We start from the raw sequence: 26,792 nt of genomic DNA, 5'->3' as shown, positions 1-26,792 counted from the left end.
TATTAGAAGAGACAACGCTACGATGTTTTATCATCCTATCGACAGGCTGTCTAAAAAAAAAAAAAAAAAGGATCAATGTGACGTGTAAGTGATGAAGATTTAGACACACAGTTAGCTCCGAGTAATGGCTGTCCCGTTTGTTGTTGGCTGAGATGGATGACTGCCATGTAAGTGCAATGTAGACATGTGGCAGTGAGGGATGAGGCCCGGGAAGGTGTAGTCTACGTCTAGTTTGATACCATCACAAAACAAATCAAAGTCAGGATCTCCGATAGACGCTCAGACTAATCGAAGAGGCCCCTAGAAGCACCTCAGAAAGCATGAAGAAAGCCTCCGGGAAGAAACAAATCATATCCAGAACACTTCAGCTGCAATTGTGTGCCGCTTGAAGCTCGCGCTCATCAAAGGCTGAATGTCATCAAGCTGTAATAGCTCAGCCTCGCAACATTCTCGTTATGCCACAGTGCTCACAACACCGCCTAAGGGGATGGTACACACAAATAAAACATCATAAACACAAACCGGGTTCAGTTAAAAAGTCACACAGGTGGGAACTGGATGCATCAGTTGGGCATTTATTGTGTGAACGCCACATTTCTCTACCGATTCAAACCAATCCAACGTCAAAATGTTCAGCTCATTCAGGACACGTTGGCTATCCATCAGGGCTTTTCAGAAAATTCCCGCATTTTCTGCAGTTTTCCCATCGAAAATGAATTTATTTGGCGCATTTGCCATTTTCCATCACTGTGTCATCCCGCTGGGTACAGGGGCGTCCAAAGGAAAAAAAAATGCGGCCCGCGGCACGTTCTAAAAATATAATTGAACAAGAAAACTACAAAAATGGAGAAAAAAACTTGGGCAGTAATTTTACAACAATGAAGTGAAAATATTAAGACAAAAATGTTGTAATCTAAATAGAAAAAATTGTAATTTTACGAGAATAATGTCGTAATATTATGAGGAAATATAATGTCATTTTAGTATCGTAAAGTTAAAATATAAAAATATGAATAGAAAAAACACGTTTTTTAAAGTTGTAATATGCAAACAACAAATAAAGTTGTCAATTTTTGGCAAATCAGGTTGCGGAAAAAGTTATAATACGACAAGAATAATGTCAATATTATGGAAATAAAGTCAAAATTAAAAAAGAAAAATAGAAATAGAAAAACAGATGTCATTTTAGGAGAGTGAAATATTAAGAAAAAAAAGTCATAACAACAACATAACAACAACATTTTTTTTACGAGAATAAACTTGTAATATGAGGAAAAAGAGAGTTGAAATATTAAAGAAAAAATTGTAATTTTTTTTAAAAGTCATTATATTGTGAGGAACAAATAAAATGAAATAAATTTGAAATTTTTGGAGACGAGAAGAAAATTTTCAAGAAGAAAATTGAAAAAAACAACAACAGCAGAAATGGACAAACAGCTGTATTTTAACATTTTTTTTACAATTTACAATTTTACGAGAACAAACTCGTAATATTATGAGGAAAAATGTCATTTTAGTAGCATGGAGTATAATTATGAAAAGAAAAGACATAATAATATGAAAAACAAATGTAATTTTTGGAAAATTGTGTTTGGGAAATTAGAATATTATGGGAATAAAGTCCAAATATTATGGAGATAAAGTCATAATTACAAGAAGAAAATTTAAAAGAAGAAATAGTTTTAAAAAAAAACAGCAGACATGAAAAAAACAGATTAAATTTTATGAGAATAAAGTCAAAACATTAAGAGAAAAAAAGTTGTCATCTGATGAGAAAGTTGTCATTTTACAAGCATAGCATTGTAATATTATGAGGAATATATATTATTAAAAAAATATATTATTTTTAAGTTGAAATATTACGAGACGCAAACAAAACCAGATAAAGTTGAAATTTTTGGATAATTAGGTTGGGGAAAAGTTCTAATATTCTGGGAATAAAGTCAAAGTATTCTGGGAATAAAGTTAAAACTTCTACCAGAAAATTTACAAAAATTATTTAAGAAGAAAGTTGAAATATTTGAATATTTGAACAGCAAAAATGGGAATAAAAGAGCGAAGTTGATACCAATAATACATTTTTTTTCTCTATATGACAAAGTTGAGATGCATTATTTTCTTGGAATATAGAGAACTTCTTAGCATATCAACATGTGTTGCTTTACAAAATATCAAAGTGGCAAAGTTGCATCCTTTCATTTTTCACTATGCAGCCCTCGTTTGGACACCCCTGGCTTAGTCTAAACATAAACCAAATGGTTTAACAGTAATAACAATATACTATGTCAACTACAACATAAAGCCATTTATCGACCTACACTGGATTGGTTTTAGTGTAGCGAGGAATACCGAATATTGGAAAAAATCTGGACACCCATAACACACGTGTGTGTTATTTCACAAATCACACCATTTTCCTTTTGTCCCTCTCAGACTCAGTGGTGGCGTACAGAAACCGAGACGGTCACGTTGTCACATTTGATTTCATCCTCAACAAGACGGAAGTCCTTCTCAACAATACCACCTTTGTAAGTTGCTTTCAGCATGAGTAAAATTTTCTGACAAGAAATCAGCAAATCTTTCGATATGTTTTCTGTGTGTGAGTCCGTTTTAACATTTTTAGAAAGTGTATGAAGCCGGTTTTATTCTTAACCTGTTGCTGAAGAATAATCAAAATGAGGTTTTGTGCTTGTTATTATAAAAAAGGACTAATTTCTGGCAACAAATGTCTTTGTAAGAATTGGCTAGATATACTTTCTTAATATAAGAGTATTTTTCTCAAAAAGAAAAATGGGACATTTTGACTTTCTAGTTGTTGGATGTTGCGGTGGTGTCATGGTTGACACGACTCTGCAGCATCACGTGCCTCTGGATTGGCAGACCGGGGTGGTGGTCCCTCTTTTTAAGAAGGTTGACCGGAGGGTGTGTTCCAGCTATGGTGGGATCACACTCCTCAGCCTTCCTGGTAAGGTCTAATCAGGGGTTCTGGAGAGGAGGGTCCGCCAGATAGTTGAATCTCGGATTCCAGAGGAACAGTGTGGTTTCCGTCCTGGTCGTGGAACTGTGGACCAACTCTACACTCTCGGCAGAGTCCTTAAGGGTGCATCGGAGTTTGCCTAACCAGTCTATTTGTGTTTTGTGGAGTTGGAGAAGGCATTCAATGGTGTTCCCCAAGGAATGCTGTGGGTAGTACTCTTGGACCACCTAATTCAGGTGGTTCGCTCCCTGTATGACCAGTGTCAGAGCTTGGTACGCATTGCCAGTGATAGGTCAGACTCGTTTCCAGTGAGGTTTGGACTCATTGGATCGGTTCTCAGCCGTGCGTGAAGTGGCTGGGATGAGAATCAGCATTTCCAAGTCCGAGTCTCTGGTTCTCGCCCGGAAAAGGGTGGAGTGCCATCTCTGGCTTGAAGGTGAGATCCTGCCCCAAGTGGAGGAGTTTAAGTACCATGGGGTCTAAGGGAAGGATCAGAAACTCGGAGTAGAACCGCTGCTCCTCCGCATTTAGCGGAGCCAGTTGAGGTGACTCCAGGACGCCTCCCTGGGGAGGTGTTCAGGGCACGCCCGACCGGTAGGAGGCCTCGGGGAAGACCCAGGACACATTGGAGAGACTATGTCTCTCAATTTGCCTGGGAACGCCTCAGGATCCGCCGGGAGGAGCTGGACGAAGTAGCTGGGGAGGTGGAGGCCTGGGCTTCCCTGCTTAGGTTTCTGCCCCTGCGACTCGACCTTGGATAAGCGTAAGAAGATGGATGGATGGCAAATTGTTAGACTCTTTAAGAAAAAAGGGAGAATCTATTCAGGGAGAATCAGACGCAACATTTTGGCACTTTTTCTAGAAGCTTTATCACATATTTTGTCTTTGTCTTATTTTGCACAAGCATTGTTTATTCGTTTATGCATCAATATCGGCATCGGTAATCTCGACTTCTAAATCAGCAGGCCAGGTGTTAATGCGTCTGCTTTCTCTTGTCAGGTGGCGTTCAAGGTGGCAAGGTACTGGCTGTCTGCAGACCTTAAATATGCGCTCTTTGCTTACGATGTCAAACAGGTAGGCGCTGTCATGAATGAAGCTCTGGCAGTTGGATCTTCTTTGCATTTTTATTCCCCTTTGTTGTCTGGAGTTCCCATTTTGGGCTTTGTGACAACATTGGAATTGACGTGAACGACATGATGCACACACACACTGGCTGTGAATACAATCCCACCACCTGTGCTCAACAGATGTGCACTGATTTGTTGTGTTTGTGTTGTGTTGGTGGGATTCTGATGTGCTTTCTACTTCTGCTGCTGTGTACCTTTTTAATATGTTTGTCAGTTTGCTCAGTGTGCTTGTGTGTCCTTGGGCTTACACTTCAGCCGGTGTTATTCTCTCCCCACACTCACTCTCTCCGGGGGGGGTCTGACAGTACTGTATGTTCTGCTCTATGTGGGTCACCTTTGTGTATTCCTCATTCGTATTCCTCATTACAGATGTACAGATATTCCTACCAGGCTTCCTACATTGTTTACAACATATACACACGGTAGGTTGTGCTCCTTTTCTGGCGCGCATGTCGGCGATGGCGTTGCTTCATATTTTCTCGTGCGTCACAGGGAGGTTTGGGAGCTGAACCCCCCGGAGGTCCACAACGCCGTGCTGCAGCATGCAGCCTGGGGACGACAAGGACAGCAACTGGTGAGAGCGTCTTTATTAAACGTTCACCGAAAGGCAACTCGTATGACTCCACGAGTGGCTTCAGGCGATGTGTTATTAGGCCCCAAAATTACATACGTTGACAGCCAATGACGCTCATGCCCTATAACCGTTCCAGCCCTCATAGTCATTGAATGCTATTGTCATGTACAGATACTGTTTAACATTTAAACCCTGTGTAAAGCACACAAAATTAATACAGACGCAACGTGTTTTCAGTATCCATCCATTACAGTCGCCCCTCGCCACATCGCATGTTTGGTAGTTCAATACGGCCTACTATTAGTCCAAAAATATGCACATTGAAGCAAATTTTACATATTTTTTTGCATAAGTGTTTTGGGTAGTGGTTAGGGCCCTGTCACAACTTGACGATTTAGGCAGCGCATGCCTGACGTGATCATTTTGATGGCATACGTTGAACTGCCGACAGTTTTTTTTTTCAATTTTGGGCGTATACATAGCATATTCATAACGAGGTCGACGTAAACATGATGTATTAGTAACTTACAGTATATAGAGCGTTTCTCTAACTTATAGACAACTTATATCAACGAATGCGTAGCGTGTTGCCGGTGTTCACAATTTATGCCCAACGGTCAACGCCTGTCACACCTTGACGATTTAGCCAGCTTACGCGAACGTATGAAAAATTTGGCTAATACGCTGGCGTACGTCGAATAAGTTATGGGTAAGTTTTGTATATGTTAAGAGCACGCGGAAGCACGCCGGCAAACGTCGTAGTACATATAAGTCGTCCAAAAATTTTGTGCATGCACAAAACTTTTCGACGTATGTCAACGTATGATTCATACGTCCCGCATCCGCGGGCAATAAGTTATGCGATTGTTGACACCTGTTCACACACGTTATATGTAAGTTACACACAAGTCGTAATACGTCAACATACCTTGAGACAAAACTGTCTTCTTGGCAAGCTTTGGATGAGAGGAGATGGAGACTGTCGTGTTTGCATTAGCAGATAAATTAGCAGCTTAACTATGGAATCACAGGAGTGCCAAAATTAAAAGGGAATACATGTGGAAATACAAAGAGAATTAATAATACAAAAATATACAAATGTGGAAATACAAAGAGAATCAATAATAAAAAATATATACAAATGTAGTCATATTCTTTTTCCATTTTGTCATTGTTTTTTCTGTATTGTCTTTGTTTTTTCCAATTCGCCGTTGTTTTTCCTGTTTTCTATTTGTCTTTTCCACTTACGTTTTGTCATTGCATTTAGTAATGACAAAGACAAAACAGGAAAAGCGACGCCAAAATGGAAAAAACAAAGACAATGCAGAAATCATTCTTTTGTCTTTGTCATTACTAAATGCAATGACAAAACGCAAGTGGAAAAGACAAATACAAAACAGGAAAAACAACGGCAAATTGGAAAAAACAAAGACAATACAGAAAAACCTCGGTATACTTCAGAGTTCCATCCATCCCTCTTCTTCCCCTTATCTAGGTCTACTTTAGTGTTTAAAATAAATAAATAACTCTGATGTCTTGTATTTTTTATGTTATGGGCAATGCTATGATTCGAAATACACTACTTTTTAAAATGTACCAGACACATAAGGTGTATTTTCACCAATTGTCGCTATCGGATCAGTATCGCCGATACCTACCCGAATTTTATTCAATATCAGATCGGAAAAGAAATTTGTGGTATCGCACATGACTACCCGATATCACTTCCTGTCCTCCACATGTTTATTGCAACACACACAAGCATGAGTCTTGTTTATGTCTTGTTTTCTCTTATTATGTTTACTATATTAATAGGAGTGCAAAGGTGACTAAAGGGGTGTTATTTCATGTCTAGAAGGCTGTAGTAATGTTAAACAGCGTATTTAGAAGGTTGTGAACAGGTTTTCTATGCTCTAACTACCAAAATATTCCAATTTAGTGCCCAAACAAAGCACCCTACGCGTTGCTGACTCAGTGTTTGCATTCTTTTATTGAGCGTGACTGCTAAATGACCCGCCACGGGGCCAAAGAAAGTTGCGAGGGCCAGAAGAAGGTGAGAAAAATGACTGATTTTGATCTTGCCATTCATCATTTATAATTATTCCGCATTTTCTGCATGTAAAACTATAGTTATTCTCTATAAAATATGTTTTTTGTTCATATTTTTGGTGTCTGGAACAGATGAATTGGAGTTGCAGTCTTTCCAGTGGGAAAAGTTGCCTTGTTTTTTATATGTTCTGGTTTTGTCTAATCTTTTGAATGAATTAATTACGAAAACAAGGTTCCGTGGCTCATATTTACATCATTTAATTCATACAAATGCCCATATTTGCGTATTTTTGCGTTTTTTTGTTTTTGCTGAAACGCTCGTCAATTTGTCTCTTTTGTTTTTGCAGACTTTTTGTGGAAAAAAATGATACACTTAAAAAAGAAGCTGACCAATCTTTGGAGGTGCACGGAAAGCTCCTTCATGTTGTAACAAATGGTTATGAGCTAAAAAAAAAAAAAAAAAAAAAGGAAGCTGGGGGGCGGAATGCAACCTGCCCCACTCCTAAAGAAGGATTTCATTCAACATGCTTCTTTTTTTGCAGCTGGGCTGTTTTGTTTTTTTTTTTTTGCTCAAAACAAGTGTAAAAGCTCCTGCAGCATTGCTGAAGATCTTTTGCAAATATTCTCACCAAGAGAATCTCCTATGGGTGTTGTTTGGAAGACAGCAGAAGGTACCAAAGTGGCGAAATGAATCTTCCTCTTCCTCTTTAGATTTACATTTTCGAGAATAACATCTACTACCAGCCTGATGTGAGGAGTAGCTCCCTGAGGATCACTTCATCCGGCATGGAGGGCGTCATCTTCAACGGGCTGGCGGACTGGCTGTACGAAGGTGTGAGACTTGTGTGGCCACCTATACTTCACGCAAACGTTCTGCCTTCTTCAAATATTGTCCCAGGCTCGTCTGGAAGGATAACCTCCTCTTCTCCTCCCAGCTCACCAAATCCATGACCCCTCTAGCACTCATTAGCATTCCATCATCTTTATTCTTAATGATGGTCGCGACGGTAAATTTTGGTGAGCGTGTCTTCTCTCCTTGAGATATTATGGTATTCATTTTCACTTCCATGGTGATGGCTTTCCTTTTCTTTGGCGCACTGCCACTTGGGTGACACAATCAAGTGTACAATTAAGTGCCCTTTTTAATCAATATCATCTCAGCACCCTTAAAAGTACCCCTGCTGACATCAGTAATTATAATCTTAATGCATTATCGTTTTCTTACGTTGCCAGCCTGACTAAGAAGTCGCAAAACTGCAACAAATATTAGTGACTAACGCGACAAATTTGATTTTGAGAGTGACATTTTAATGGTTATAGTAATGGTTTGATTATTTGGTGTGGTTATATTAATGGAGACTTTTCCAGTTCTATTCATTTTTAGGGAATGTTGCTTCGTTAATAGACTGCAAGGTAATGTTGGGGGCTCAACACTAAGGTTGGGCGATACTGCAGATTTTGGTATCGATTGGATACCAAGCAAATACAGGGCCAGTATTACTGATATATATTATATATTATATATATTAGATATTACTGATTACTGATATATATATGATATTATACTAAACATTTTTACTTGAAATTTGTCAAGATTATTGAAGAATTTTGTGGCTTTAATTTGCCAGGGCTCCAACGCCAGGCCATTGAAGACCCTGATGTGAAAAGCAGAAAGATAAAAAAAAAAAGGAAAAGAAATTCTACTCAGAGTAAAAGACGGGATGGCAAATTTAAGTTTTTGTCAACATCAGTGATTAATTTAGTGGCTTTAATTTGTTGATCATGATCGGAGACCTCGACATGAAAAGCCAAAAGATTAAAAACAATTTTTTTTAAAGATTACAATTAGAATAAAAGTCAGGACAACAATTTACGTTTCATCAAGAAAATAATTTTGAGGCTTTAATTTGTTGATTGTGATTTTAATCAGAGCCCTGGCGGTTTAACGCCAAACCATTGGAGACCTCGGCGTGAAAGGCCAAAAAAATAAAAATTCTAATCAGAATAAAAAAAACAGACAGTAATTTAAGTTTTATCAACATTTTTTTGTGACCAATTTAACAATATATAAATACAACAATATAAGATAATAATAACAATAATATAATGATTCCCTACTTTTTTTAACAAGTCAATACTCCAAAATAAGTACCGTAAATCACGGTGTATAAACCGCATCCGTGTATTAACCGCAGCCCCATTTTCAGGCTCACGGCGGGGAAAAAAAAAATTTTAGTGCATAAATGCAATTTCAAAAAGAAGAAGAAAGGAGAAATCTGCCATCCATCAATTCATCTGCAATGAAATTCATGTAAGAAAAGTTTGCCGTCAACTTGCCGATGATGTCCGCTCTCCAACGCCGGATGACTGACTCGTCCACACCGTGCTGCCGTCCTGCTGCCCGGTTCCCAAACTCTTCTGCATACCGGCAGACGGAGAGTTTGAACGCTGCGGTGAAAGACCGTCGTGGCAGTTTGAGAGGGTACAGGCTAGGTCACACCGCCCGAACTTTGCTGTAGCGTCCCTTGTACGATAGGAAGAGGGGGCCGAATTTCGACAACGCTCGTCACCGCGCACAAAATGGGAAAAAAAAAAATAGAAAACACGGGCGTTGTTCTAGCGGTGCACCGCTGAAGCCGGCGTTGCTTTACCCTTGATTTAGCGGAAGTGAATGTTGGTTTAGCGGTGACGTGAGCGTTGTGCGCATGCGCATGAGGATCAGTTATCCATGTATTGTACATAACACATAACGCTGCATTGCTTCAGTGTGAATTTGAATAAACTCCAACGTTGTATTGTATTTTACAACTGCAATGTTTTAATGGAAGCTTAGGTTAGCTTCAGTGTATATAGAGGTCATTTCACTGTGTGAAAATAAAGACAGCCGTCAGATAAGTTAGAAAGAAATTGCATACACAAGCATTTTCAGCAAGTGTACAGCAGAGGGCGCTAAAGTCAAAGCAACTGTCTGACCCACAAACGGCTATTCTAAAATGGACTTCTCGTCAATTTCTCCCCGTACCGAGTCTGGTCACAGACCTGTCATCGTGTATAAACTGCACCCTGATTTTTTGCTTCTTACCGGTGGAAAAAAAGTGCGGTTTATACACCGTGATTTACGGTAAACAAAAGCAAAAAGTACTATTGGCTCGCTTTCAAATCCTTTGGCTTTTTGCATGCATAAAGAAGCAAATGGGTCCATTTTTCTCAATCCTACTGTTGGTGACTATTCTTTGAGTAATATCACTATCGGTATCGGCCAATATTAAAGGCTGCGATTTCGGTATTGTATCAGAAGTGACACCCGAGACACCCCTAATACTACTCTTGGGATCAACTGTTGATATTGGGATCAATCCTGCCACGCCGACTCCACAGTCAGATCATAGAATCTCTCTGGTCTCTTTCCTGTCAAAAGAGCTTGCAGAAACATAAAAAACTAGAAAATAACAGAATAATTCCACAAAGGTTTATGTCTGCCATCAGAGGAGGTTCTGCACTCGCACTTGGCTCACTGGTGGTCACCGGATGGAGACAAACTGGCTTTCCTCACAATCAACGACACACAGGTACCCAACATGGCCCTGGCCCAGTTCACCGGTAGCGCCTACCCCCGAGGACTCCAGTACCCGTATCCAATGGTGAGGTTGCCACGTGTGCCACCAAAACACACAGTTAATAGAAAGGAAAGGAAAGTCATGTTCCATATTTGGAATGTTCCACCAGGCTGGCCAGCCAAACCCCGTGGCTAAGCTGTCAGTGGTCAGTCTCTTCGGGGTGACACACACTGTGGAACTGAAGCCTCCTGATCAACTCAGGCTCAGGTAACACACACACACACACACACACACACACACATACACACAAAGTGACACTAAATCCCCAGTCTGATTTTGCGCTGGGCTCCTCCTCTGCAGGGATTTCTATATCACCATGGTGAAGTGGATCAGCAACACTCAGCTCGCCGTGCGGTGGCTCACTCGGCCCCAGAATGCATCACTGCTGACAGTGTGCGACGCCGCCGTAGGAGTCTGCCTCGTGGTGCGTGCCTCTCATTCCAATCACACTTCCAGCGCTGCGTTTGATGCCTCTAATTGGTATACAAAACTGGAGTCGGACTTCAATTCTCGCGTCGTTGTGTGTTTGGGTTTCAGAGGTGCGAGGACTCCTCTGATACGTGGATCTCCAGGCCGGTAAGTGTGCAGACAGGTGCAGTCATCACCCACTAAAGCCGACATCAAACAGTGGCTCCCCCACCCCTCTGCAGGACCAGGAGCCTCTGTTTTCAGAAGACACCAGCAGGTTTTTCCTCACTGTGCCCGTAAAGCAAGGTGGTCAGGGTGACTTCCACCACATCACCATGTTCACCAAACAGGTGACTATGATGTCAGCTTCCCTTGTCTTCCTTGTCTATATCAGGGGCGGACAAACAGGAGCCCAGACGTTTCTAAACAATTCTTTTTTAAAAACATCGAAGGAACAGCCAGCAACATGGCTTTCAATGCCGTCGTTGCAAGTTCGAGTCACACGTGAAATAGCCAGAAGCTCAACTGATGTTCACGAGGGTATAGTACCACAGTGTGTTCCAAACACTGTTTTTATGCAGACAGAGGAGGTAGTAAGTACTCCGGAACTTGGAACTTTGCACCAACTGCCAAGGCTTGATCAACCTCCATTTCTGCAGGACAGCTTTAAATTGTTGACCCATTTTGTGGTCCCTGAAACAGACCTTTTTGTATAATTCTGAAATACACATTATTTTTCAGTTTTGGGTGACCTTACCTTTTTTTAACCTCTGGTACGCCACCATTTACCTTTGTACCATTTCAAGCTATTCATTGGACTTGAACGACTTGAATTTCAATAAATAACTGGAGAAATTGAGGTGTTTTTAAACTTTAGACTGGTAGCGTATACCAGTCCAACAACATAACAGTGTCATCTTTACCAGTGTCAACACTTTACCAACATCACTAAATTCATCGCACCGCAACTTAATACTCAAAAGGTTTATATACAAATATACAAACATGTCGCGATGTGAGTTTGAAATTCAAAAAAGAACAAATTTTAAAGTTTTCACATAAGGCATTGCATCTGAGCAACGCGTTCATTTGGGCGCTGCCATGACGTCTGCTTCCCTCTTTATGCTTTGGGCTGCGGGTCCTCTGGCTCCCTCTGGTGGACATATACAGCATTGCAGTACCACTTTCTATGCTCTCTTCCAATGAAATGGTTTTCTCAACTGAAATGCATTATAGGAAGACTTTAAAATGTTGGGTTTTTTTCATATAAAACTTGTATTGATACACATTTCTAATTTTCTGATGGATAACGTTTGAGGTTTAGTTGCTGCATGATGAGTTTAGATGAAACCGTGAGTCAAACTGAGTAATGGCCTCCTACAATTTCCAATATGGGTTGACAAGCTTGTTGTGAGTTTTTTTCATAGCTCATGATTTGCTCCTGTCAAATAAAGAGCTGGCTGGTCCTCATGGACTTGTGCGCGCCACTATGTCCAATAAGGACACGTGCGGCTTATACACCAGTGTGGCTTACATAAGAACAAATCTGTTTCTCCTCTAAATTTAGTGGGCGCGGCTTATACAGCAGAATTTACGGTTATACTTATAATATTATATATATCGATATATAATAAAACAATAAACAAACATATATATATATATGTAATATACTGTGCCAATATATAATAAAAAATGATATAATAATTGTATACATAAGTCTATATTTTTTAACCCAATATGGCCCACGAGTCGAAAGGTTAGCCCACCCCTGCTCCATATGATACACAACAAAACCAAAAAAAGGTAGTAATGAAATTCTTCTTTCTCATTAGCAGGGCGACCAGGATGACATTCGGCACATAACGTCAGGCGACTGGGAGGTGACACAAATCGTGTCCTACGACGAAAACAAGCAGGTCATGTATGTTTGCTCCCCACATCTTTTATTTACTTTTGTGTCTGCGAAGAGACAATGAGCGCCTGTCCTCCACTCAGATACTTCCTGAGCACAGAAGTGTCGGCACAAACGAGGCATCTATACAGGTAAAAATTCACTCATTTGCACACTTCAGCCCCGTGGCTCCCTTGTCTTCCACTACCGTGTGCTCTCTGTCAGCGTGTCCACCGTCGGCCTGTTTCCACGGCGATGTCTCACCTGTGAACTGAGGGAGGGGTGCACGTTCTTTGAGGCCACCATCGGCCCTGATGCAGAGCGTGCCATCCTATGCTGCAAGGGTAAAAAGACCTTGATTGTGACCTCTTCTCGCAGAGACCGCATGTTGTTAATGATGTTGTCTTCCTTCTCATCTGGGGTCACTCACAGGTCCGGGAGTTCCATCTGTACTGCTTCTAAGTTTGGAGGAGGAGGACTGTGAGTTATCTGTTGATTCTGCTTCAGATCACCATGTCAACATTTAAAATAAGGGAAATGGTCTAGAAAATGTGGGAAAATTCTGGTCTTTCAACAGTAAAACTGGAGAGGACTTTTTTTTTCATTAAACTTTGCCTTGTTTTTCATACAACATTGCTCGTAACATACTCGTACCTCGTTACCTGTACTGCAATCCAGCGCCCAAACACATCACCCCGCTACGCGTTGTTGACGCACTGTGTGTGCATTTTTTTGTATTTTGTGCTGCTGCTAAATAACCCGCCATGGGGCCAAAGAAAGTTGCGAGTGCCAGAAATTTGATAAAGAAGGTGAGAAACACTATTGAGATCAAGAACGAACTCATCGCAAAGTACGAAGCTGGCGTCCGCCCCGTTCCTCTCTCTCCGCTCCTCGCTGTCTTTGCCAACAAAGACAAGACTTTTACCTTTAATAAAGGTAAAAGTGATGTTAAATGTTTATTTATCCAGTTCATTCCACAAATATAATTATTTCACTTTGTTTTCTGCATGTAAAACTATAATTATTCTCTATAAAAATGTATTTTTGTCAATATTTTTGTGTGTTTGGAACAGATTAATTGGATTTGCATTATTTCCAATGGGAAAATTGCTTGGCTTTTTATTGTTTTGGTTGTTGATGATCCCTTTAGAACAGATTCTAAGGAAAATCGAGATACCTCTGTATTTTGCAGCATTTTCTGCATGTAAAATGAAATGCATTTTTTGTTCACATTTTTTGGTGTCTGGAACAGATGAATTGGAGTTGCAGTCTTTCCAGTGGGAAAAGTTGCCTTGTTTTTTATATGTTCTGGTTTTGTCTAATCTTTTGAATGAATTAATTACGAAAACGAGGTCCCGTGGCTCATATTTGCACATACAGTCAAACCTGTCTTAGCGGCCACCTTTATAGAAGGGCCACCTGCCTATAGCAGCCACCGAAAAATCCCCCCCCAGCAAATTTACATGTTATAGATCCTGTGTATAGCAGTCACCTGTCCAACGCAGCCAGCAGCCACCCATTTTGTCTCCCTTGGTCATTATCTGACCTGCATATAGCAGCCAAATTACCAACTCAAGTAGAAGCTTCATGCACGAAAAAGTTTGGTTTTTCAGTCAATGAAGGCGTCGTGTGTAGACTTTAATTACTGAGTCCTAGCTCAGTCACAATCATTCACAAGATCCACACAAACTGTCAGTTGTTCGACATAAAAAAGCCGTCTTCTTTTGAGCTTGCTATTTCCTGGTCAAACATGTAACTTCAAGAGCATTTGCACCAAAACATTACCGCAAAGTAGGCTGGGAACAGGACGTGCTCCCAGCGACGCTACAATAAAAAAAAAAAAAGCATATGCTAGCATGCATGCGGCAGCGGGAGCAAAACTGAGTTTGGTTGTACTTAACTGAAGTATTTGATCAGTTATCAGTTATTATTAAGCCTCTAGCTTCCTTTTAGAAAGTAAAAACCTTGGCTATGATTGCACTACATTGTCATGTAGACCTACAAAGTACACTTGGAAGAACAAGAGGTGAATAAATGTATTGCAACTGATGTGAAACTGATGAGGGGTAGGATTAAATAAGCTTTGCTTCTTCCTACTCCTTTTTGGACATGCAAAATTGTGAATTGTACTATGTGATGTGCTACTGTTTGACTCATGCATGTTCAGGATTAAAACCATGAACCATGATAATAACAAGCCTAGTAGTGCTGTACAACTTTTATCAGCAGTCCGCAGTGCCATCTACTGGTCAACATTATTATTATTATTTTTTTCCCTTTTTCCCTCTACTGGTCAACATTCAAACTGGACGCCAACCTGTCTATAGAGGCCACCTGTCTATAGCGGCCACTTTTGCAGACTCCCTCTAGTGGCCGCTATAGACAAGTTTGACTGTACATTATTTCCTGTGGGAAAAATTGTTTTGTTTTTTTATACGTCTCTGGTTTTGACAAACCCTTTGAAACGGATTCATAATGACAATTGAGGTACTACTGTAAAAAATAATATATATAATATAAATAATTCTCTATAAAAATGTATTTTTCATTAATATATACATACTATATAATATATACTTAACATATACAGTATATACTATATATATATATATATATATATATATATATACAATATATATATTTTTTCCTATGGAAAAATTGCTTCAGTTTTTGTTGTTTCGGGTTTTGACGACCCCTTTGGAACAGATTCAAAACCAACAAAAACCGAGGTACCACTGTATTTTGGCTTGATTTCTGCATGTAAAATTATAATTGTTTTCTTTGAAATTATTTTTTGCTCATATTGTTGGGTGTCCGAAACAGATTAAATTGGATTTGTATTATTTCCTATGGGAAAAATTGCTTAGGTTTTTGTACGTTCGGTTGTCGATGAACCGTTTGGAATGTATTACTAACAAAAATCAAGGTGCCACTGTATATCGCATTGTTTTCTTTTAAAACTAGAACTATTCTTTATAAAATGTATTCTTTGTTCATATTTTTGGGTGTCTGGAACGGATTAATTGAATTTACATGATTTCCTATGAAAAATTGCTTCGGTTTTCGTACGTTTCGGTTTTCCAGGACCCCTTTAGAACGGATTTGTAATGAAAATCGAGGTACCACTGTATTTTCCCTTGTTTTCTGAATGTACAGCTATAATTATTCTTTGATGAAATTATTTTTTTGTTCATATTTTTGGGCGTTTGAACCAGATTAATTGCTCTTACGTTATTTCCTATGGGAAAAATTTCTTCGTTTTTTGACGGAACAACGAAAACAGAGGTCCCACTGTATTCCGTGTTGTTTTCTGCATGTAAAAAACTACAATTATTCTCTATAAAATTTATTTTTTGTTCATATTTTTGGACTTACATTATTTCCTGTGAAATATTACTCCAGTTTTAGTACGTTTCGGTTTTCAACAAACCCTTTGGAAGGGATTCAAAACGAAAACCTAGGTAGCACTGTATTTTGGGTTGTTTTCTGCATGTAAACCTATAATTATTCTCTATAAAATTAATTTTTGATTCATATTTTTGGGTGTCTGAAACGGATTCATTGGATTTGAATTATTTCCTATTTGGAAAAATTGCTTAGGTTTTTGCACGTTTCGGTTTTCGATGAGCCCTTTGGAACGGATTCATAACAAAAACCGAGGTACTACTGTATAAGGTTTTTCCAGAAGAGTGGAAGCTTGTTAGAATTGCAAAAAGTTGTGGACCAACTCCATCATTTCTTGTATTTATTCTCTCTCGCATTTCCCAGAAAGGGCAACATTTCACTGTCAAAATGCAGTTTCTTCCCATTTTAAGGAAAGTAAATGGTCTTTTTTCCTTTCTTTTTTCCATCAGCTTATTTCATCCTGGAGAGCAATCGCCCTCTGTGGTCGATGCTGGCGAGCAAAAGGACCGTGCAGACCCAAACGCACACGGTGCATCACGGCAACTTGGGTAGGAAGGCGGTGCAGTGCGTGTGCCTGTCTAACAAATGTGATGATGTAAGAGGGAGTTATCCGCCTGTGCTCTCTCACAGCGCTGCCTCTGAAGCTCATCCTTCCTCCTGACTTCTCCGAGTCCTTCCTCTACGGCCTCCTGCTCATTGTGTGAGGATCGGACTTGCATTTGCGCTCTCATCGCTCTAGGCGATGCATATCGCAGCTTATGCTGAAAACACTGCCTGATCTTGGAGCTTCCATGAGTCCCGTTGCGGCCGTGTGGCTATTTTCATTTAAAATCTGTTACAATGTGATAAATAATTGCGCTATTTTAAGCATCGCACGTTATCATTAGTTACTATAATTTGCTAGTGGCGATCTCGCTAACAGCAGTAGTAGATTTCACCTCCGTACTCGTGCCATTAAGTGATTTAGGAAAGATTCTTCTAATTAACCGTAGTTATTTTCATGATGTTATATTTTTAGCAGTTGTCCTTTTATCTGCATGACACTGATTTGTCCTGACAGTGGAAGATCTCCTGGCGACCAGGCGGTCACAGAGGAGTTTAGACTAGACTGGGACTGGGTGCTGGTGGGCTCGGGGCAGGTCGTGGTGGCCAGATTGGACGGTCGGGGATCAGGGTTCAGAGGTCAAAGGTATGTGGATTTCTTCAACCCATAAGAACCCCCGCCCATTTGAGCTCAAAGGGAAACGACGGGGGATATACGCCACAGACCATGTGGAAGATGCTCGCTATTGGTTACCTTAACGACATTGGCTGCAGCTCCTACTTCAAGCTAATGTGGTGTAATGACCACATCTTCTTACACTTAAATTATCTTCTACGTCTCTCACACTATACACAGAACACACGTAGGGACACAAAATACTGTCATAAAACACTAAATGCAGGATTGAAATGAAAGGCAAAGCACTAGCAACCTTTCCATGTCCACATTAAGACCACTACACGAGTTATTAATGTCGCTTTCAGAGCATCTGCGAACTGACAGTTATCTGTTTTATGATCTCCGAGCATCTTTGAACGTGCCATGTGTTCTGACCGTGTGTGTGTGTGTGTGGCTTTGGGCGGAGGACGACAGTTTAGTTTGCCGACAGAAACCTGTTTGGTTTTTGTAATAAAGAGCCTGTTGATACTACGATGGCGTATTAGGGCCACACGGGAAAAAGCTAAGATATGGAAATTGAGGGAGGGAAAAAAAGTCGTAAATTTACGAGAGGAAAAAAAAGTTGTAATTGTCACGAGCCGAGTGGTTGACAGAGGCTGAAGTGTGCACATACAAATATTTTAATAAAACAAAACAGTACTCACAGTAGTGCAGGACAACGCAAGAAAAGGTGACAGAGTAAAAGGCTCTCTACCAACAAGGAAGTAGTAACAGCACAGGCGAGGAGCAACGAGATAATGAACCAGCACCATCCCTGTGACGAGGCTGGGCTTTTAAACCCCACTAATCGTAGTTGTGACCAGCTGTGCACAAAGCCAAAGGTCACATAAGTCCCCTCTTTTCATAGCTTTCTCAGGCAATGCCTGTTACAACGGAGTATTACAATAATCTGACATTTCCAGGAAAAAAACTCGTAATATTACAAGAATAAAGTCATAAATTCACTAAAATAAAGTAGTAAATTTACGACAAAAAACTTGTAACTTTATGTTCCAAGCATTGTCTGTGACAGCTACGAAAAGGGGGGACTTAGGTGACCTTTGGTCTTGGGTATATGGAGGGGGCGGGGTAAGGAAGGCGGAAGTGGTCATGGTTGCAACCCGCCATTAAACTAAAAGAAGAAGAAGAAGAAGGCGGAAGTGAGAAGGGCTTGACCACTGATCTGTACTAATAAATCTGGATAGCCCATTGGTCAATGACTTGTGAAGCCACGCGGCCGCCATATTGCCACTCACAAGAAACACTCCTCGGACAACGACTTATGTGAGAACTTGTGAGTTGTTAAGTCTGTTGTTAGTTTGTTACCCACTCACACTAAATGCAAGGTTAGTCTTCAGACTAACCTCGCACAACAGGTGTGCTTGAGCTTAGTCATTAAGGACTCGGGTATGATCATTTTTTAAATTTTGTCGATATCATACAATAACTGAGTCATAACGGCTTTACATCTGGGGGCCGTGGGGGATATGTAAACAAACAAGAGGAGTAAAACTACGCATTGCTATAGGGGAGTGCTGAGCCACGGTGCAGAGTAGAATTTTGTCCCAAAGGCAATGAGAATTGGAAGGGGAAAAGTACATTTAATATAGCCAAAAGATAGAGAATAACGTATCAAATCGTTTTTAAGGGACGAGGGTTGCGTTACTTGAATGAATGGGAGAATCTCCCCGCGTTTTAATTGAAAATGTAGATGTTCTGCGAGCCTCTTCATCTGCTTTGTACACTATGTACGCTGTGCCAATGTAGTCGCGATGTGAGTAGTAAGATGGCGTCTCTTTGGCTTCAGCGGCTTGCACTCAGGCGGGCGACGTATGAGCTATCCCTATTTATTAGTACAGATCAGTGCTTGACACGCTAATCTAAATGCCCAATGTGGCACTAATACACTGTTGTGTCGTCCTTTACAACATCCTGGTAGGCGTGAAAATACGATTTGAGGGTCGCGACCGGTGGCGACTGTTCGATAGTAGCGCGGCTGCGCACGAGCCACACATAACTAACTAGTTCTCCAGCGAGTCTACCGAGTTTACTGACCAGAATGAAGTAATACATGCATTTATTGGACTTAGTATGTGATTCTTCCTGAGGTGTGTTACGCGATTAGAAGTATTGCTCGCATAAGCAGCGCTTTATGCCGCATTCCGCAAGACAGGTTGGTCTTTAGTGTGTGTTTTTTTTGTTGTTGTGAGTTTCACGTGGTTTCCTGTGCTGTGCTCTTATTTTGTTTTTCTGTTGTGGCGCGACGTGCAGCGGTTCCCCGTTTCTTCTTAGTAGTCGGCACTAAAATGCGACTTAATGACTTCAAATCAAGCGCAAAGCTGTACGGGACACGTTTTCAAACAGGTAAAATGGGTTCTTATGGGTTCAGAGCAGAAGAGTTGAAGTCAATTGAATGCTCCATGGCTCATCCCAGCCTTAACGTCACAGGATGTCGCAGCAGCTCCATAAGAACATCGGGCAGGTGGACGTCGAGGACCAGACAGCAGCGCTGGCGTATGTACTCATTTTTAATTCCATGATGTGTTGTCTTGACACTTTTCTTTTCACTCGAGAAGGCAAAAAACCCGCTCAGCTCCTCGGGAAGAGCATTAAAATTGCAAAAGAACCTCTGGAAAGGGAAAAAGTGCTCAGCAAACACGGCATTGAATGAGTCGCTGAAGGGCAGCAAATTTAAAGCCATGATTATTCGCTTTCTCATTTTTTTTTTTCATTTGAGCCTTGTGTCGGGAATCAGTTTGTTCTCAAGTTTTTGGTTTCATTTCCCTCTCTGCTGGTGCTTTGAAAATAACGACATCGTGATGGACTGATGTGCCTTTTCTCTGCAGGTACTTGATGAAGCTGCCCTTCATCGATCCCACGCGGGTTGGAGTTTTTGGAGAGGTCTGCTCATGCCTGGTGTTTCTTTCTCGTGACTGCAATGGCAATAAGTACTATAGACCAGGGGTGTCCAAACTTTTCCCAGCGAGGGCCCCACAGTGAGAAAGGAAAGGGTGCAAGGGCCACTTTGATATTTTGTAAAGCAAATCCTGCATTTCATCTTTGGGAGAGAGGTGAAAATCCGAAAATGAAATAATTGTTCCCCTTAATATTACAAGGTTATTGTCGTAAAAATTGCAACTTTTTTTTCTCATAATATTTTGACTTTATTCTCATAAAATTACAGATGTTCCCCCCCCAACTATTTCAACATTCCTATTTTTTTTTTCCTCTCGTAATATTATGGCTTCGTTCCCATAATATTTAAACTTTATTCCCATAATATTTTAACTTTTTCTGTAGCCTAGCCTAAAAATCACAAATTTATTATTATTATTTTTGTTTTCTTTAATATTACATCTTTTAAGAAAATAGCGGCTTTCCCCCCCTCATAATATTACGAGTTTATTCTTGTAAAACTGCAGCTTTTCTTGTTAGAATATGACTTTATTTTGATTTATGCAATTTCTGCTATTGTTTTTTGCGAACTAATTTTCCAAGTATTTCAACTTTCGTCTTGTAAATTTTCTTCTCAAATTATTATTATTATTATTATTATTATTATTGTAAAACGGAAGCTTTTTTCACTTTAAATTTTGAATTTATTCTTTATTCCCCCATTTCTGCTGTTGTGTGTTTAAAATTTTCCAGCTGCATATTTCAACATTCTTCTTGTAAATGTTTTTCTCGTCATGTGGCGGCTTTATTCCCAAAATATTGTAACTTTTTCCTCAACCTCATTTTCCAAAAATGGCAACTTTTTGGGGGCGGGGGCTCTCATAATGTTACAACTTTAAAAAAAATCTTTTTTCCGTGCATATTTCAATGACTAAAATGACATATTTTGTCACGTGACTTCATTGTCGTCAAATTATGAGATTTTTTAAAATTTAAACATTTTGTAAAAAAACATTTTTTTTTCATTTTTGCTGTTGTTTTTTTGTGTTAGTTTTGTTAAATGGTATTTTTAGACTGTCCAATGAAAAAACAGCCCTTGATATCGACAAAAGTATTGGGCCATATTCCACCAGTATTCCACCAACAGTCACTGAAAATAGAAAAGAAAAAAATAGAAACACCGTTTGTCCTTCCTTGGCTCCCATACCAGCTTCTATTTTTATGGGACCACTTTAAAGGAAACGTGCACTTTTTTGCCCATCATCCACAATCCCTATGTGAGACATGAACACGTCTTTCTCTTTTCTGTGCGTTCTAAAGATATTAAAACAGATAACACGCTAACGTTAGCATGCCACACCCAGTGTAATGGAGCGAAGTGTCTGCGTATGTACTCATAATAATATAAAAATGGCCAAAAATGCTACTATGCTTATGTTAGCACGCTAATGTTAACATGCAAAACCTAATACTCATAAAAATGGCAGAAAATGTTACTATGTTAATGTTGGCATGCTAACGTTAACATGCAAAACCTAGCATGACAGCGCCAAGTGTCTGCGTATGTTAATACTTAAGAAAATGTCAAAAAATGCTCCTATGATAATGTTCGCATGCTAACGTTAGCTAGCTACTGGCCTCACCACACACTACAGAAGGGTGAAGCTACATATTGGAGCTGCTGCTGTGTTTTTGAGTTGGGAAAGCTAATGCTAGGTGTAGCGTTCCTTTCTATGTTGCTGTGGGAAATCAGTGCGCCCAGGAAGGAACTTCCCGTAATGCTTAAAAGGACCAAAATACGACAAAACACTGCTACATGTCATCATGAATGTACCTGTTAGTAGGTTTTTATATCTTTAGAACGCACAGAAAAGAGACAGTTTTCCTTTTAAGATGAACTGGCAAGATTTCCGCGGAAATTTTGAATGGGCCTGCCTGTTGCGTACCTTGTATCCTTCCACGTTGCGAGCACGCTATGTGAAGGGTTGGGTTCCGAGTAAAGTTCCCGTTTTCAGCTTTGTTTGTCAGCTATGGTTACAAAGAATGTGACAAACTATCAGTAGCACACTTTACGTCATCGAGACCTATCCAGTGATCTAACATATCAGGGCTTGTGGGACGGGATGTGGGCTGAAAGGGGTGTTCCGAATCAAGTGGCCCATTTTCAACTTTACACAAAAAATAACAGACTAGGGGGGTGAATGGTATTGTTGATCGGGAATGACAATTCTCCACCCGCAGGACTACGGCGGGTACCTGACGCTCATGCTGCTCAAGTCCACAGAACCGACAATCCGATGCGCGGCGGCTCAGGCTCCTGTGGTGGACTGGACCATGTATGGTGAGCGACAAGTCTGGCTGATTCAAATCATTTTGTTGTATTTTTAGAATAATACAAACGTGAGTTGCTGGCCACACTTTTCACAGCCCTCTTGTAAAGAATCTTTCCTCCTCCTTTCTTGCTACCAGCTTCAGCCTTCTCGGAGAGATACTTGGGCTTGCCGTCGACTGAGGACAACAGATATCAAGTGAGCCCCTTCTAAAAGAGTTTTCATTGCATTTCATGGCAGAAAATGCTACTATGCTAATGTTAACATGAAAAACCTAGCACGATAGCGCCAAATGTCTGCGTATGTTAATACTTAAGAAAATGCCAAAAAATGCTTCTCTGTTAATATTCACATGCTAACGTTAGCATGCAACACCGAGCATGGCAGCACTAAGCATCTGCATATGTTAATACTACTATGAAAATACTACTATGCTAATGTTAGTGATGACAATGTTAACATGCTAAACATAGCATGATGGAGGTAGGTGTCTGTCAGTTAACACTAATGAAAATGGCAAAAAATGCTACTATGCTAACACTAGCATGGTAACAACATGGTCGCATTAAGTGTTTCTATCAGTTTGTATTTATAAAAACAGCTAAAAGGCTAGGATGCTAACATTAGCATGATAGCATGGCAATGTTAGCATGCAACACCTAGCATGGTAGTGCTAAGTGTCTGTGTATGTTAATACTCATAAAAATGGCTAAATGTTAATATGCTAATGTTAGCAATGCTAGCATGCGACATTAGCATAGTAGCATTTTTTTTCCATTTTAATGAGTGTTAACTGACAGACACCTACCGCTATCATGCTAGGTTTAGCATATTAACATTAGCATCACTAACTTTAGCATAGCATAGAGGCAGCTATTTTTTTACATTTGCAAATATTATTTACATGTTGAATATCCAAATCAAAACAAATATTTTGTTATTTTTTTTATAAGCATAGAATTTCTTTTTTTCTCCTAACTTTGTTTACAGTGTGGCCCTAATCATCTTTGGTCAAGAAAATATGCAAATTATGCAAAAAAATATACACATTTTCACTAAAAATCATGTGCATTACCAGCAATTGGTACCTGGGCCGCACTTCGGACAACTCTGGTGTACGCAAATGTGCACCTGCACACATTCTGAGTGGTTGTTTAGTTCCAAGAGGAAAATGTGTCCAGCCCCGTATGTCCTTTTAGAAAAGAAGATGAATTCAAAAGAGGAAATTCCAGACTGCATCTGACCTCTAAGTGAAGGTTGCCGTCAGTTTCTTGTAAGTGGGTTGCGCTGAAATGGGCCACAGTGCTCTATTTGTGCGGCGGCAGGAGGGGCATCTGCTCTTCAATGACATCCAAAGACCAGGGACATTGTGATGGGCTAATAACCAGCGGGACACCAGTCCTGCCCACACGAGGAAAGGACAAACGGGGGTCATGAGGCAGCCGTGCTTTGATTTGACACTTGGCTTCCATCATTGGTCCTCCTGAACAATGTATGTGAAGACAATATGACGAAATGCAAGGGACGCGCCCCTTTGTGGCTATTTCAGGGTGCCTTTTCTTTTCCAGTCAGGCCTGCCTGCTTTGAAAATGTCTCACAGTGACCTTTTCAAGACATGTTCCACTTACCGCAGTTACGCTGCAGAGCAGGGGCTCATTTTTGTTTTTGGAATAGTTTTTACACATTTAAGTCAATAACATTTATTTAAAATTAGTATTTTGAAGTCAGTGGTATGCAAAGTGTGGCCGGGTGGCCATTTGCGGTTCATGACTTATTTATTATTGGCCCGCAGCACCATGTAGAAATAAAATTAAACATAAAAAAAACAGCAAAAAATTGAAAAATATAGCAAAAAAAAAGCACAATGTAAAGATAAAAAGGTGAAATTACATGAAAAGGGTTGTTTTTTTTTTAACAACATTTTGACAACATTTAAAAACAAAAATAAAATAAAAATATAAGGAAAAATAATGTCATTTTAGTAGCAGACATTTGAATTCTTACGAGAAATAAAACAATGAATAAAGTTGTAATTTTTGGCAAAATTAGGTTGCGGAAAAGTATTAATATTAAGAGAATAAAGTGAAAATGTTATGGGGATAAAGTCATAATTACAAGAAGTTGAAATAGTTGGAAAATAAAAACAAAAAAAAACAACAGCAGCAGCAGAAATGAAAAGAAAACAGCTGTAGTTTTACCAAAATAAAGTCACAATATTAAGAGAAAAAAGTTGCAATTTTACGAGAATAATATGTGGAAATACGAGTAATATGTGGGAAAGTAATGTCGTTTTACTAGCATAGAGTTGAAATATTAAAGAAAAAATGTTATTTTCTAAAAGTCGTAATATGAGAAACAAACAAAACAAAATAAAAATTCCATTTTTGGAAAATTAGGTTGGGAAAAAGTTATTATTTTATGAGAATAAATTCAAAATGTTCCAAAAGAAAATTGATGAAGATTATTTAAGAAAAAAATGTAAATATTTGGAAAATTAAAAAAAAAAACAACAAAACAACAACAATGTTGTTTTACTAGCATAGCATCATAATATGAGAGGTACGAGAAGACAGTAGAAATACTGACAACAGCGGAAATGGAAAACACAGCTGTAATTCAAAATATTTTGAAAAAAAGTCGTATTCTAAAGAGGAAAAAAGTCACAATTTTAACATGTAATATTATGAGGAAAACTAATGTTATTTTAGTAGCATAAAGTTGAAATATTAAAGAAAAAATAACTTTTTTTTTGTCAAATTCAGAATATTATGAGAAACAAAGAAAACAAAATAAAGCTGTAATTTCTGGAAGATTAGGTTGGGGGAAAGTTCTAAATCAAAATATTCCAAAAGGAAAATGTATGAAAATGATTTAAGAAGTAAAGTTGAAATATTTGGAAAATTAAAAAAAACAACAAAAAAACCCAGCGGAAATGGAAAAAAACAGCTGCAGTTTTATGAGAATAAAATCAAAATATTAAGGAAAAAAAGTTGTATTTTGATGAGAAAAAATGTCACAATTTTACCAGATTAAATTTGTAATTTTATGAGGAAATGATAAAGTCATTTTAGTAGCATAGCGTTGAAATATTAAAGAAAAAGTTGTTTTCTAAAAGTCGTAATATTATGAGAAACAAACAAAACAAATTAAAGATGACATTTTTGGAAAACAGTGTTGAAAAGTTATAATTTTGTGGGAATAAAGTAAAAATATTATTGGAATAAAATCCTAATTACAAAAAGAAAATGGACAACAAGAAAGTTGAAATAGTTGAAAAATCTGCAAAAGCAGACATTGAAAAAGCAGCTGTAATTTTAAGAGAATACAGTCAAAATATCGAGAAAAAAAGTTTCATTCTAACGAGAAAAAATGTCGCAATTTTTTAAAATATATAATAAAATTGTAAAATGAGGGAAAATGTCATTTTAATAGCGTACGCAGTGTTGAAATATTCAAGAAAAAAGACATTTTCAAAAAGTCTCAATCTGAATGGGATAGTTCGGATTTTTTGACATGAAGTTGTATGACGTCCCCGTCAGCAGTGGAGTCCATTAACAGCGACGTTCTGGTGGGATTTCGGTGAGGAGGAACGTAGTTGCGGTCAGGTGCCGGGGTTTCTTAACGTAAGCGTTTTGCTTCTCAAAACAATATGCATTCAAAAGACTAATACATGTGCGTCGTGAAACCGTTGCTAACAAAAACAAGTCCGACCTGTCAGTCGCTCGGCGTTCTCTGTGCGCTCTTGCATGTCCATTGTTTGTTTGTGTGTGTGTTCCGCAGTGTTTACACGCGCAGTCTTCCTCCGATGTGCAACACACAAATGAAAGATGAAAATAAAGAAAATTGGCTTGGGGGAAAAAGTCATCATATTGGAATAAAATGAAAATATGACTGAAACTTTTAAGTAGCTGCTGAGATGCACTTTTTTTCTTGAAATATAATATATATAATATATATCTTAACATATCTACAAAATATCAAAGTGGCAAAGTTGGATCCTCTCATTTTTGACTGTGTGGCCCTTGCTGGAAAAACGTTTGGACACCCCTGGTTTCAACTGATTGATTTTTCTTTCTTTTTTTTACACAGATGTCCAAAGTCCTCCCTGAAATGAAAGGCCTGCAGGGAGGAACTCTGTTTCTCGCGCACGGGACCGCCGATGGTACACACACACACACACACACCCACACACTTAACTATCCCTTTGCCAGTGCATGAGCATATTGTGCTCTTTCCCCCAGCAAACATTAACTTTCAACACTCAGCCGAACTGATCAAGCACCTGATCAGGGTCGGAGCCAACTACACCATGCAGGTA

General features: G+C 39.3%; 1 protein-coding gene across 3 annotated transcripts in view; it reads left to right on the top strand.

Moving 5' to 3' along the window:
- Positions 1-26,792, top strand: part of LOC129190354 (inactive dipeptidyl peptidase 10-like) — a 68,076-nt gene that overhangs the window by 36,124 nt on the left and 5,160 nt on the right. For 2 of the 3 annotated variants that reach the window (XM_054792969.1, XM_054792978.1), the window contains exons 4-26: positions 2,434-2,528; positions 3,977-4,051; positions 4,474-4,526; positions 4,597-4,678; positions 7,439-7,559; positions 10,214-10,368; positions 10,454-10,551; positions 10,645-10,768; positions 10,882-10,920; positions 10,995-11,102; positions 12,585-12,673; positions 12,748-12,795; positions 12,869-12,987; positions 13,076-13,123; positions 16,498-16,596; positions 16,679-16,748; positions 17,109-17,237; positions 19,698-19,763; positions 20,096-20,150; positions 22,386-22,485; positions 22,614-22,672; positions 26,564-26,636; positions 26,716-26,789. In XM_054792969.1, the coding sequence (XP_054648944.1) occupies positions 2,434-2,528; positions 3,977-4,051; positions 4,474-4,526; positions 4,597-4,678; positions 7,439-7,559; positions 10,214-10,368; positions 10,454-10,551; positions 10,645-10,768; positions 10,882-10,920; positions 10,995-11,102; positions 12,585-12,673; positions 12,748-12,795; positions 12,869-12,987; positions 13,076-13,123; positions 16,498-16,596; positions 16,679-16,748; positions 17,109-17,237; positions 19,698-19,763; positions 20,096-20,150; positions 22,386-22,485; positions 22,614-22,672; positions 26,564-26,636; positions 26,716-26,789 (1,979 nt within the window). The remainder of the gene's footprint in view (positions 1-2,433; positions 2,529-3,976; positions 4,052-4,473; positions 4,527-4,596; positions 4,679-7,438; positions 7,560-10,213; positions 10,369-10,453; positions 10,552-10,644; positions 10,769-10,881; positions 10,921-10,994; positions 11,103-12,584; positions 12,674-12,747; positions 12,796-12,868; positions 12,988-13,075; positions 13,124-16,497; positions 16,597-16,678; positions 16,749-17,108; positions 17,238-19,697; positions 19,764-20,095; positions 20,151-22,385; positions 22,486-22,613; positions 22,673-26,563; positions 26,637-26,715; positions 26,790-26,792) is intronic. The other variant, XM_054792987.1, reaches the window with a different exon arrangement.

This window comes from Dunckerocampus dactyliophorus, chromosome 1 (genome assembly GCF_027744805.1).
Source record: "Dunckerocampus dactyliophorus isolate RoL2022-P2 chromosome 1, RoL_Ddac_1.1, whole genome shotgun sequence".
NCBI classification, from domain to species: Eukaryota; Metazoa; Chordata; class Actinopteri; order Syngnathiformes; family Syngnathidae; genus Dunckerocampus; species Dunckerocampus dactyliophorus.
This window is presented reverse-complemented; position numbering and strand designations above follow the sequence as displayed.